At 35.1% G+C, this 14,632-nt stretch overlaps 1 protein-coding gene across 1 annotated transcript; it reads left to right on the top strand.

Annotated features, from left to right (window-relative positions):
- The first annotated feature begins 12,090 nt into the window (after nt 1-12,090).
- On the top strand, nt 12,091-13,908 carry LOC131161691 (myb-related protein 330-like). Its single transcript, XM_058117622.1, has 3 exons — nt 12,091-12,624; nt 12,727-12,856; nt 13,208-13,908. Exons 1-3 carry the CDS (start codon nt 12,492-12,494, stop codon nt 13,878-13,880), a joined length of 936 nt encoding a protein of 311 aa, XP_057973605.1. The 5' UTR covers nt 12,091-12,491; the 3' UTR covers nt 13,881-13,908.
- The last annotated feature ends 724 nt before the right edge of the window (nt 13,909-14,632 follow it).

Below are 14,632 nucleotides of genomic sequence, written 5' to 3'. Positions count from 1 at the left end.
GGTGGTGCTGGAGAAATGGTTTGTGATGAACAAACAGTTGTATCGTCAAGATAGCCTTGAAGGTTATAGCCAATGACTAAGGACATCAGTTGGGCATGCCAAGAAGGGAAGTTGGAAGGGGTAAGCTTCAAGGGAAGCTGGGAGTTGGCATTGATGGCAATAAGAGAAGAGTTTCCGCTGCCAGGAACGTCTACGGTGGTGACAACAATGGATTAAGAAGAAGCAGCCATTAGGAAAGAGAAAAAAAAATAAAAATAAAAACTCATTAGAGAAAGAGCTTTGATACCATATAGAAAATGCAGGACACTTTCATTGATGAGATGTCCTATATATAGGACCTGTACAAGGTATAATTTGTTACAAATTCAAACACAAATTCAAAGTATTTAAATACTAAATTAAGGAGATTCTAGACTATCAAATACAAACATATATTCAAGTAATACAATCTGAAAAATCCCAGATCACCACATACAATCAGATATTCGCAAATCTTCAACTGTTAGGATTCTCGGCAAATTTCCTTAATAGTTTGCTAGTACACATTCTAAAATGCTACTACAAAATCAAGTTTGTTCATTAAGAACAATAGATACGAAAAGAGAATGGAGAGCATGATGAAATCAAGAAATAAGTTTGAAGCTATTTTGTTTGATTCTATTTACATACTCATATACTAGGTATGTAGAAAAATTTTCGAGTAATGCAACACACTGCTGAAGTTTTATTCTAAGATGTCTAGGATTTTTCTCAATGGTAGTAGAGAGAACTATTTTAAAGCTTCAAATAACATTTTGCCTAATGGTATTAGAGGAAAAATGTTCACTTAACAAAACTTTGCTTAATTTGTGTTGGAGCACCTACCTCATCTTGCGAAAAGTATTGTTGGGAAAAATATTATATATGAACTAATTCCCACAAGTAAATCGATGGAGTAATGCAAACAAAAAATAAAAATGAGACACACAAAATTTAATGTGGTTCCCTAAAATGTTGAGGTACGTCCACGGGGCACGACGGTCCAAATCCACTATCACAAAAATGTTGTACAAAGTGGATACAAAAGGTACGAGCCTTACAAACACACAAGAGTTTATAAACAAATGTAGAAAGATGGAAAGATCTCACCAATATTATGAAAAAAACTCCCAAAAGAACCAACCAAAATAACACATCCAGCAAAATACTAATATGCTGTCAATAATAAATAGCCTGAGTTGCAGGAGTGACTTGTAGTAACCTGGATAATTATAGAATTAAATAATTAAGAAAAGAGAGGAGAAATTTTTCAAGGGGGATCAGCAGGGTCTCGTCGACGAATGCAGAGAGTTCATCGACGAGTGGCTTTTTGGTAACGTCGACGGGGACACGTGTCTCGTTGACGAAAAGATACCGAGAGGGGTGATTTCAGGGCCTAAAATTCATCGACGAGGGTAATGAGTTCGTCAACGATCTCACTTGTTGGACTCGTCGATGAGATGACGTGGTTCGTCGACGAGGCCACATGGCCAAAGGTCTATAAATAGCAAAAAACGACGGTTCAACGAGAAAATTCATTTTCTCTTAGCTTTTTCTCTCTCTTACTCGATTTCTCTTCCCTTCTATCTAGATTTCTCACCTCGTTACTCCCCGGTTCAAATGATCAGAAGCCGCCACGTTGATCCTGGGGAGATTCTGTACAAGTCTGTTATAGTAGATTATTGGTTAGGCCAACTTGGGTACCATCCAAAAATCAGGGTAAGTAAATTATTTAGGTATTTTTAGTATTATCATACTTATTTGGGTCCAGATTTTGTATTATATAAGGATTAAAATTAGGGTGTTATGTTTTCAGGGTTAGGGTGTTTTGGGACTCTACAGACATGAGTTAAGGACCTAGTGGATATTTTTCCAGGAGCCAGGTAAATTATAGTTTAGAAAATTACGAGTATGTAGGTTCGAGAAATTTAGCTGGTTTATTGAAAATATGATTATATGCATTATTTCAGGATTTTGGGGGTAGTACACCGTGGGCGTGAGAGTGGAGTTGGAGGCAAACTTCCCAGTCAGTTAGGTAAGGGAAATATGCTATACTAGGAACTTCAGAATGTTTATAGAAATTATGTGTTTTTCAGATTATTACTTAGCTTACAAATTATTAGTATATCAGAAAATACAATTTTTAAGAATATGAGGTATTTACTTGTTTTGTTGTGTGGCATGAGATTTTAACAGACCAGTACAAAAATTATACAGTTTCTAGATTATTATGAATTATAGTATCTATACAGAAATATGTTTATGAGACCTTATTAGTTTAGTATAGAAATTATATAGTTTCTAGATTATTATGATTTATAGTATTTATACAGGAATATGTTTATGAGACCTTATTAGATCAGTATAGAAATGATATAGTTTTCAGATTGGAATGATTTATACTATTATGCAGAGATATGTTTTATCAGATTTTACAAGAGTATGAATTACAGTGTTTATACAGACAGATATTTTACAGCCTATGCAAATTATCATGATTTCCAAAATAATAAAGTCATAACACTATGATATTACAATTTATACAACTTAGATAATACAGTATTCTCAAATCAGTTTTTGGTGTTATGGTTATTTTCCATAACACTATGGTAGTACAGTTTATACAGTACATATATTACAGTATTTTCAAATTAGCTTTCAATGTAATGGTTATTTTAGAATCATAATGAAACAGTAAGATAATTATGTATATCAGTACTATATAGTATCAGACCTTGATGAATCAGTTTAGTAAATATCCAGTTATCAGAGTACGATACCGTTGCTATTACAAATCAGAGTGCAACCATACATCTTAGATAGAGTATGGAAGGTTTCCATCAACCGCACCTGGAGGGATTGCAGGCTCGCCAGAAGTTTGGGTTGAGGTGGGCAGTTTGACGAGGTAGATACCAGTACCGTGCCTAGAAGAGGTTGCAGATTGGCCGGGTTGAGGAACGTTAGAGTTATAGTTGACTTACTTGGTAGTCCAACTAGAGTTAAGTCCCTCTTACGGGCCACACAACCTTGTCATAAGGGGTTAAATCATGACGTATAGTTTTTTAGAGTATTTTCACAGTTATGTATATGCATACAAATTTACACAATATCAGCAGACATATTACAATACTAGAAGTATGAATAAGTAGAAACTCAGATATTACAGATGTATTTTAAACCATAAAAGATATGAAATGTACTGTATTTTGTATTATCAACTTTCACTGTTTCAATTACCTATCAGTATAGTATTTATGTAACTCAGTTGCCATACACTAGTAATAGCATATTTCCTCTGACTGAGCATTAAAGATATGAAATGTATTGTATTTTGTATTATCAGCTTCCACTGTTTCAATTACCTATCAGTATAGTATTTATGTAACTCAGTTGCCACACACTAGTAATAACATATTTCCTCTGACTGAGCATTCTCACCCCAATGATTTAATATTTTTCAGGTGATCCAGTTAGGTGAGTGGACCAGGCTCGTAGATAGAGAGGGTGATTATACTACCCTAATTGTAGGGTAAGTGTATACAGGAGATTGTATTTTCGATGAGATGATACTGGGGTGATGTGTATATATGTACGTATTTGGGAAGAATTACTGAATTCTTGTATTGTTTATATGGATGAACAATTTTATGTTTTACGCCTGCATAGGTGTGTAATATAATCAGGTTTTCCCCAGTGCTCGCTTGGGGTCTGAGATGTTATAGCAGATTATACAGGAGGGTCATAATTTTATATTTTGCAGTTTATTTTATAAAAAAAAAAATGGTATAGATTTTTGGGTCATTACAGTTTGGTATTAGAGACTAGGTTGCTAGGTTTGCCAGACTCTAGAGTACAGTGAAAAACAATACCAGAATATAGGAATGAAATTTTGAGAAGAGTGGAACAGGATATGAGTGAGTTGATGTTGAGAAACTAGGATGAGAATTTAGGGTTCTGTTCTGTAGTCTGGAAGTAGGAATATTGGGGTGGTTTTTGTGTTTTTCCTGGGGTGACAATTTCAGGAAAACCATAGTAAACTATCATTGATTTCTATTTCCATATGGTAGGACTAGATCTTAAATTAGTGATAGGAAGTGTAGGGTATTTTAGATAGAATAGTATTATAAGGTTTGGATCCTCAGGATAATTTGATGTTATTACAGGATGAATCTAGGAGGTAGTAGCGCCCATGCTAGTGGCGACGATGGAGCAGGGCTTTCTGGTGTAGAAGGCGAGGACTCAGATGCTACCTTATGCAGCATAGCTCAGCAGCTCATGACTGAGATTGCTCGGAGCTCCAGGGAGTAGGGAGGTCCATCTACAACTCAGGGATGCATGACAGAGAAGTCCATCTACAACTTAGGTATGTAATATGAGCAAGGTTTTCCTCAGTGCTCACTTTGGGCCTAGGAGGTTATAGTAGATAATTCAGGGGTATAAGAGTAAATAGGTAAAAAAAAAGGTATAATTTTTGGGTTGTTACATTAAGGAACCAACGACCTAAGCATAAGGAATTTTCTTCATCTTTTCCTTGTCTTTCTTACTTGTAGGACTTTCTTTTGTACTACGCTTGAAGTGACTAGCAAGTGGGCAACCAACGGGTTTTGCTTTATCCATATTGAACCTCTCAAGCTCTTTTTCAATATACCTTTCTTGAGACAACCAAATTTGCCATTTTTCATGATCACCAACAATTCTCATGCCAAGAATTTGCTTTGCTGGTCCCAAGTCTTTCATAGCAAAAGACTTGCTCAATTCCAACTTCAACTTGTCAATCTTAGAGGAGTCTTGTCCTACAGCAAGCATATCATCAATATAGAGTAAAAAAATAATATAAGTACCATCCAAAAATTTTTTCACAAACACACTATCATCTGAAGAGGTTTTTGAGTAACCATGATCAATCATGAAAGAATCAAATGTCTTGCACTATCTTCGTGGTGCTTGCTTCAACTCATACAAACTTTTCTTTAATTTGCATACCAAATTCTCTTTCCTTTTTTGTTTGAAGCATTCTGGTTATTCCATGTAAATTTCATTTTCCAAGTCACTATGTATGAAAACGGTTTTCACATCTAATTGCTTAACTTCTAAATTCAAGTATGCTGCCATGCCAAGAACAACACAAATAGATGACATTTTCACAACCGGTAAGAATATTTCATCAAAGTCAATTCCCTTTTTCTGACCAAAGCTTTTTACCACAAGCCTAGCCTTGTACCGAAGATTCTTTCCATCATTTTCCAACCTAAACACCTAATTTTTTTTTTTTTTTCAAAACTTTCTTTCCAGGAGGAAGTTTAACCAAATCATTAGTGTGATTGTCAACTATAGACTTCATTTCCTCTTGCATAGTCTCCCTCCATTTAACTTTGTTTTCATGGTTTATGGCTTCTTGATAGCTTTCGGGCTCCCCTTGATCTGTTAGAGTAACATAGTCACTTGATGGATATTTAGTTGAAGGTCTTGGCTCTCTTAAAGATCTTCTCAACGAAACTTGCTCTTGAACTTGTTGCTCCCCCTCATTTTCATCTTCATCATCACTAGGAATTTCATCATTTCCAACATCTTCAAGAGGTGGAAGAACATCTTTCATATTTTCATCATGTGTCAAAGGTGGAGAAGGTGACTCTAAGTCAACAAAATCATTCTCATTAGATTGTGGTTGCTCAATCGTGCCAAAATCTTCAATTGTTTGATCTTACAACATCCCGACTTCTAACAATTTTCTCGTCAATCAGATCCCACAATTTGTATCCAAATTCATCTTACCTATAATAACCTGGAAAAAAAAATTAAAAAAAAATAATTAATGAAAATTATTATTCAATTAATTAGTTAAACATTATTAAAATAATGTAATAAATAAATAAATAAAAAGTAATAGTATGAAAAAAAAGTTAAGACTAATTATTAATTAATTAATTAATTAAACATTATTGAATTAAATAAATAAATAAATAAATAAAAATAAATAGTAAAAAAATTGGAATAAAGATATATATATATATATATATAATATTTAATAATATAATAATATATATTATTTAGGAAGAAATCTTCCTTAGGAAAGATCTGCGCCTCTCTCCTCTCTCCTTCTCCTTTCTCCGTCCACTCCACCGTCTGCGTCTCTCGCTTTTCTCAATTTCTTGGCGGATGTTTGACCAATCGGGAAACAGAAGGTATCGTTGGGTTCATAGCTCCACCACCAACATTTCTACTGGAGTAAATTTGTCGTGGGAGCGGCGTAGGTACCACTCTTGAGGAAAGGTATATTTTCTTTAAATCCTTAATTTCTCCTTAGATCTTCAGTCAAATCGTCGATCAGGCACCACCACGGGGTTCTAGTCGCGATTGTCGTCATTTTGACATAAGTAAATTTTCAATTGAGATTTTCTAGGCCCTACTCCAAAGCAAGAGTGAGATTTGAAAATTTTGGTAAATTGGATATATTTAAGGGTATAATTATTTATTTAGAATTTATGGGCCTAAAAAATATTAAAATAGTATTTTATTTAGGGTTGATTTAATGGAATGAGGATTTTTTATTTAAGATCCAGGTGAGCCCCGTAGATATTTTTCGAGGTCCTTGTTGGCGTAGTTCAAGAAACCAGGTAAGGGAAAAAAATATATATTAAACTAGAATTTTATAAATTTAATAGAAATAAATTGTGTTATATATACGTGTATATGTTTTGGTATGAGTTTAAAATGTTAACCATTTAAATTATGTTTTTCCGAGTTTAGGGTTGTTTATTAGATACGTATATGCGAAAATGAACTGATGAAAGTAAAAAATATTTTTAGGATAATTATGTAAGAAATGAAAGGTATTTTCAGTATATAAATATTAAATGTTGGTTCACTTATTTTACAGGCAGTGTATGAATTTTATTGCTAAATTGTGTGGCATGAGTAAATGTAAGTTCTGTATAAATATATGTTAAATGTATGAGATGCGGGCTAAGTAAGTGAAGCATTAAGAATGAAATGTGATATGAACTATGTTGCTCGTGTGTGTTAATGTAACCATGTAAACAACTAAAAGATACTGGGTAAAACAACTGAAAAATGTCAGGTAAAATAGTTGAAAGATGTTGGGTATGTAATGAAATGAAATGAAAATAGAAATAAATGAAACGAAAATGAAGTGTGAAATGTGATCAATGTAAGTGACTCTTTCCCATTTTACATTGATCACATTTCACATTTCATTTTCGTTTCATTCATTTCCATTTTTGAGTCACTTAAAGTGAAATGAAATGAAATGTTAAAGTTATGAACTTGAACATAGGTGAATGGTTGAATAATGACAGAAAAAATAATATATTATGATATCAGAAGTATCTATGCTCGTAAAATATGTTACGATTGGGGCGGGGCATACTCTTCGCCTAAGGGCTTGTTGAGAAAGGCGAGTGCGCTAGTAACTTTAGATGTGGTAGTAGCTACATAACGTACTAGGGCAGAGGGAACCTATTTGTATTGGTAGGTAGATTTCCCTATCCTTGGGGTCTTCGCTGGTAAACCATTGTTTGAACTATGTGAGTACGAGATCAATCTAATACTTGATGGTTTACTGAGTAAGGTGAGTGCCCTGGTATGCTTTAGTGGTAACCTTCTGGTTGCCAAATGTATAGAGCAGAGGGGTGCTACTTGTATGTGCGGGTAATCACCCCTATCTTTGGGTAATCTTGTGGGGTTAAATATTTTGTATGTGTTTGATTAGGCTTAGAGAATGATTTCATTGTTTATGATAATGTTTTGCAAATATTATTAAAATAACATTTATGAACCTCATATTAGCCATACGCTGTTTTAATATATTGTTTCACCCCTTACTGAGATGTGTCTCACCTGAATATAAATTTATCTTTTTCAGGATTTCCTCGAGATTGATCTTAGAGAGCTCGAGGTTTTATAACATTTTTGGAAAATAAAAGAGAAAATGGTATATTTTTATGTTAATTTTGAGATGTATATTTCATGTTTTATGTATTTAAGTCTTCAGATAGATGAATAGTTGTGAATACTGGTATTTGTGGATAATGTTTTAGAGACATGTATATATGTGAGTACAGGTGGTGAATAGTTAATTTGGATTATGGATAGGAATAGTAAACTTTGGCATTATATAATTGGAGATTATATTTATGTTTTCCGCTGCATATATGAAATTAGTATGTGGATTATAAGGTAAATGAATGGATTAGTAGCTCTTTGGGCCCATGCAGAGGGTCGGGGCGTTACAATGCCCATAGCCAAGAAAAATACATTGCATTGTCTTGTCATCAAGTTTGGATCTTTCATCTTTTGGAATGTGAGCAAATGCACGACAACCAAACACTTTCTAGTGATCATAAGTGACATCTTTACCTATCCAAATTTTTTTAGGAACTTCACCAAGTAAAGGAATTGAAGGAGAAAAATTAAACAAGTCCACTGCTTTCCTTATTGCTTCACCCCAAAATGATTTTGGCAACTTTGCATGAGAGAACATACATCTCATTCTCTCCAGTATGGTGCGATTCATCTTTTCAACCATTCCATTTTGTTGAGGGATTTTCTTGACGGTCTTTTGATGTCCAATGCCTTGGCTATAACAATTTGCATCAAATGGGTCAATGTACTCTCCACCATTATCCGAGCACAAACATTTCACTTTCTTTCTAGTCTCTCTTTCAACTTTAACCTAAAAATGCTTAAACACATCTAAATTTTGATCTTTAGTTTTCAAAGTGTAAGCCCGAACTTTTCTTGAACAATCATCAATAAAAGTAACAAAATAAAGTGCACCACCATGAGATTTAACTTTCAACAGAATGTATCAAATTTAGAACATTATATTGTTTAGTAACAAACTTTGTATGAAAAGGAGCTCTATGTTACTTACCGGCCAAACAATGCACACAAGCTTTAAGAAGAGTATCTTTCATCTCGGGTAGGAGCTTCCTTTTGAACAAAAACTACATTCCTTTTCATAGTAGCCGAATTACTAACTGTCACAACCAAAGTCTCCCAACTTTCCAACAAAGAGCTAAGAAGCATTAAGGCCTACAATTCATCATCAAAAACTATTTTCATAATAGCAAGCTAATTGATAATATTTTTCATCTCATTCAAATGCTCGGTAATAAGACCACCATCTTTACATTTCAAGCTTACCGATTTTCGGAAAAGAAAAGCTTTATTTGTAGCCGACTTTCTATGATAAAGACACTCTAATTTTTTCCACAATTTATGTGTCGATGTTTTGGTAGAAACATGATGAAAAAAACTATTATCAATCTATTGCCGGATGACACCAACGACTTTTCTATTAAGCCTATTCCACTCATCATCACTCGTGTCTTTAGGCTTTCGACTATCACCCTCAATAGGTCCATCCAAATCTTTGCAAAATAAAAGGTCTTGAGTTTTTGTTTTCCAAGTTACCCAATTGCTCCCATTGAAGCTAATCATACGACCGACATTACCTTCCATGATTTACACAAATTTAATGTGTAAATATAATACGACTCTGATACCACTTGTTGGGAAAAATATTATATATGAACTAATTCCCACAACTAAATCAATGGAGTAATGCAAACAATAAATAAAAATGAGACACACAAAATTTAATGTGGTTCCCTTAAATGTTGAGGTACATCCATGGGGCACGACAGTCCAAATCCACTATCATCAAAATATTGTACAAAGTGGATACAAAATGCACGAGCCTTACAAATACACTAGAGTATATAAACAAATGTAGCAAGATGGAAAGATCTCACCAATATTATGAACAAAACTCCCAAAATAACCAACCAAAATAGCACATCCAGTAAAATACCAATATGCTGTTAATAATAAACAGCCTGAGTTGCCGGAGTGACCGGCGGAGCTGCTGTAGAAAATGGAGAGGACGACTGGCACTGATGCTGGTTGTAGGCGGAGAGAGTGTTGCAGGTGCTGGTTGCAGGCAGAGGGAGCTAGTAGGGGAAAATTAGAGTGGAATGACTACTTGCAGTGTGCGAAAAAAAAAAAAAAATTTGAATGGAGGGGCTACTATGCTGCGCATAAACTTTTGGAGAATGCCAAAGGACATGCATTAGACATGCCTTTTTTTTCGAAAAGCCAACAAAGCATTAATAAAAAAAAAAAAAAATCCTTTTTCAAGATATAGGTCCCACAAGGAGGGAAACCTAACATTATTGCCTATGGTTTTTTTTTTTGTTGGTTTTTTTTATTATTAGATAGTTTTTGTGAATTTGATGTTTTCATTAAACATTATCTTATAGGTTTAGGAAAGAAGGATTTACGAGAACAATTTTTACAACAATTATTTCAAACATTTGAAATTCATAGAAGTTCTAAAAGCAGCCAATTTGATTTAGCTAAGCACTTGAAACAAAATTTGAAGGCATCACCATGGAAAGGAGAAGTTATTTTAAATAGATGGATGATTAAGTGTGAAGTCAATCAAAATTTGTAAATAATGAGGAAAATTTCGAGTTGCGTTTAGTTTTTGCAATACCTCTATTCAGGAATAAAGTAGTTATGACAAAAGAAATACTATATCATCATAAAGCAACTAATAATCTGATAGGAGACTACTTTCATTATAACATGTTGATGGAATAATAAGAAATGGATGAAAAATAACTATTATCGTTAGTGTCAAATTTCTCATTTTATTCCATTTTATTCCTGTAAATAATTATTCTGTGAATCAAATGTATATTGAATATTTCACTTGGAGAATAAAGACCAATTGATTTACCAAAGAAAGAAAAAGTAATATTCTATTTTCTTCTTTTATAAATCAACGAAAGTGCGGTATATTTGTAAAATGCATTTTTTGTAAATAAAATCATCCTTTAAAGAAGTATAAGAGTCAAGCATAAGCAAATTGGGGTGTGGAGGGATCACTTGATGCCATATACCATAGAGTGAAATTTGTGACTAGTTTTGCTTTATAATTCAAGGAGAAGAATGACATTTGGTCATAATTTTTGAGGTTTATATTATTTAATTCAAGTGATGGTTGCTTGTGATGACAATGGTAAGAGCTTAGGCGAAGAAGCTACTAGGTCACAGATTTTTCATTCTCGAATTTTAAAATGCCTTAACATTATGATTTAGGAATATGAATTCCAGATTATAAATGTGAATTTGAATAGATTTGTATAAAACTTAATACAATTTATATTATGTTTCCTTCAAATCCACACAAATTTATTAGCATCAATCTAGGGATGTGGATCCTTGTCTTTTTTAGGAACTGGCCCTTGTACATCTGGCAATGCTCGTAAAAGTTTTATTCGTAAGGCATGCAAATGTATAAACCATAGTTATTAGTAGGCAAGAAAAGGGCTTGTGAATTTTTTACCTAATATAAATTTTGATTTAAAAAAATCGAAAAGCAATTTTTTTTTTTTTTTTTGTGATGCTTGTGCGGGAGGAAAATATTTAATTTAATTTTTTTTTTTGGCAAATTGGAACTCAAGATCCTAGTCAAGTCATTTAGAACTCCTAGTGTCACCAAACATAGGCCACTCCCAGGCATACCTAGGTCAGTAGAAAATTAGTTCCCCAGTAATTGATGGATGGAATGGAAGTCTCCTAGTAATAGTAATAGGAGGTCATGCTATTTTGGATAGATATCTGATTATTCCATTTTCATATATCACATAACAGATGAATGCAAACTAATCTTATGAATATGATAATATCCATCTTCATAAAGCTGCAAATGCTTTTGCTTTTCTTTCTAGAAAAAATTTGTGAGCGCAAATGTAATATAGTTGGAGTATAGGATGGGATTGGGTGCGTGAAATTAGTAATGAAAGATTTGAAAAGTTGCCAAAAGAAGGGCGTGTTTGGTACGAAAATGAATGCGATTAAAATGACCTCGGGAGCTGATGAGCATCGCACCAAATCCTAACCTCACGAACTAATTACACCACATAGATTAGATAGACAGGTAGATAGATGGATAAACTCCAATTTTGTCATTTTGTCACTTTTACGATGGCATGATACCCATGCCATGCCATGCAGGGCCCCACGAGAATGCCCCAAGTAGATGAGAGAGAGAGAGACAGCAAAGCAAGGGACGTGAAAGCTGAGCGGTACCTACCAAATCCGTCCCAGCTAGCTCTATCTATTATCTGTAACCACTCCTCCCTCTCTCCCTCTTCACCAACTTGGTCAAAACCCCCTCTCCCCCCCCCCCCCCCCCCCTCTCTTAGGATCCAGACTCTCTCTCTCTCTCTCTCTCTCTCTCTCCGCCCATCTTCAAACATTCTACATATATATGAAAGCCCCTTCTTCCCTCTCTCTCTCTCTGCTCTCTTCTCTTTTCAAGTGCCTGGCTACAGCACTCATCTCTGTGGTCGGCCTGAATAATCCGACGGCGGGATATATATAGATTGATTGATAGATCATTGGAGAGGTTAGGTGAATATATATATACATATATATAAAATATGGCCCGGTCTCCTTGCTGCGAGAAAGCCCACACTAACAAAGGGGCGTGGACAAAGGAGGAAGACCAGCGCCTCATCAACTACATCCGTCTTCACGGCGAGGGCTGCTGGCGTTCGCTCCCCAAAGCCGCCGGTATATTTCTATATATGACCTTGAGTCATGATTATTCATTTTTGTTTATTTCATTCGTTTTAATTTATTCTTGATTGATGGGTTATTGTCATTAATTTGAAGGGCTTCTTCGATGCGGCAAGAGTTGCAGACTCCGGTGGATTAACTACCTCCGCCCAGACCTTAAGCGCGGAAACTTCACCGACGAAGAAGACGAACTCATCATCAAGCTTCACAGCTTGCTCGGAAATAAGTACTATGCCCGCCCCTTTTATTATATATTCTCTCTTCCATCTCCATCTCAATCTCCCTCCATCTTCCTCCTTTAAATATAAATGCTCTGTTTGGTGGCCCGGAAATTTCTGAAAAGCAGGAACGACGAAAGAGGCACTGCTCCTGGGATACCTAGCTATCATATAATTCTACTTTACATTTTTACATTTGTCCCAGAAAATAAAATACGCAGCATTTTGCCTTCCCGCCCCCTCCCCCCCTTCCCTCTTAATTTTCTTTGCAACCAAACAGAGTGGGATTAGATAAACTATACGTATTTCTCCTCTGTTTACAGAGTTCAGTGCTAATTAATTGCTGAAAACTTGATCAGATGGTCTCTGATTGCCGGACGATTGCCGGGAAGAACGGACAACGAGATAAAGAATTATTGGAACACTCACATCAAGCGGAAGCTCCTCAGCCGCGGACTCGACCCTCAAACGCACCGTCCCCTCAACGGCGCCACTGTAGCCGCAGCAACCACTGCCACCGCTAGGAACGCCTCTTCGGCGTCAGTGCCAGTAGCTGAAATTCCTCTGCCGAACCCATTCGCCGAAAAGGAAAAGAGTAGTCCGTTTTACAGCAACAATATCAACAGCTTCAAGCTGGGTTCTCATGATTCTTCCATGGAAGAAGAAGGTAATTGCAGAAGTGGCGTAACAGAAGAAGGGCAGCAACAGAAGCAAGAGCAAGAGTGCCAGGAACTCAACCTGGAGCTCTCGATAGGGTTGGTTCCGTTCCGGTGTAATCCCCAAACAACGTCGTCTTCGAGCAGTAGTACATCAGAGCAGCCCAAGCACAATGAGAAATTACAGCAGGTTCCGTACGAGTTCATTGCGGTGATGGCGCCATTAGCGCCGGCGGCTGGGGCGGGGGAGAACATGATGGGTGGCGCACTACAGGGTGTGTGCGTGTGCTGCAATCTAGGGTTTCAGGGCAGTCAACCCTGCTGTAATTGCAAAACCCCAAATGGGTTCTTCAACAGATATTACACAACATTATGAATGGAACCACATGTTAATTTTTCATTAATTTAATTTAATTTTAGGTAAGATATAAATGCTTGGCCTACCCTTGTCATCAATCCATCACTCTCCAATTAATAGCTCTGATCATATCACATATGTAGACCTTTGTATGTCTTTAATTTAGTTATTAAATATATGATAAATTGATTTACATTAATTAATATCAAATATATAAAGAAAGATATATTTTAAATATTTTTAGAAAATAGAAATAGATAGAGGTTCCTTATATAATTTTTTGATTTCTCCACTTAGAACTTAGAAAATCTTAAGTAAAGGATAGAAAAAATATAAAAATAAGTAAAAAATAAAAAAAAAATATTTCAAATTAATGACTAAAAATATAATTTTAAACTCTATTAATATTTATTTTTTATAATTTTTAATCACATTAAAATAAACTTTTTTAATAGTATTTAATATATAAAAAAAAAATCAAAAAATGAGTTTTCTCTGTCCTGTAAATGTGAGGCATTTATGTCTACCCACTCAAACTTAGGTGTGAGATCCATCCTTGCCTACCTAGCTTTTCCCCACCTTAAATGCCTAAAAAAGAAGTGGTGTTTGGTACCAAACCTTTCAAGTGTAGGTTATAGTCTAAGCTTCCCACCCCAATCACCCCTACTTTTTTTTTTTTTTGAAGTATCCTCAGTCCCTCGCACAAGGTGTGGGCATAATTCAGAAAAATCCGAATTAACCAAATTAATCGATCGAAATTGATCAATTCG

The sequence above is a fragment of the Malania oleifera genome, chromosome 8 (genome assembly GCF_029873635.1).
Source record: "Malania oleifera isolate guangnan ecotype guangnan chromosome 8, ASM2987363v1, whole genome shotgun sequence".
NCBI lineage: Eukaryota > Viridiplantae > Streptophyta > Magnoliopsida > Santalales > Ximeniaceae > Malania > Malania oleifera.
The sequence above is the reverse complement of the archived record's forward strand: the minus strand, read 5'-3'. Positions and strand labels throughout refer to the sequence as shown.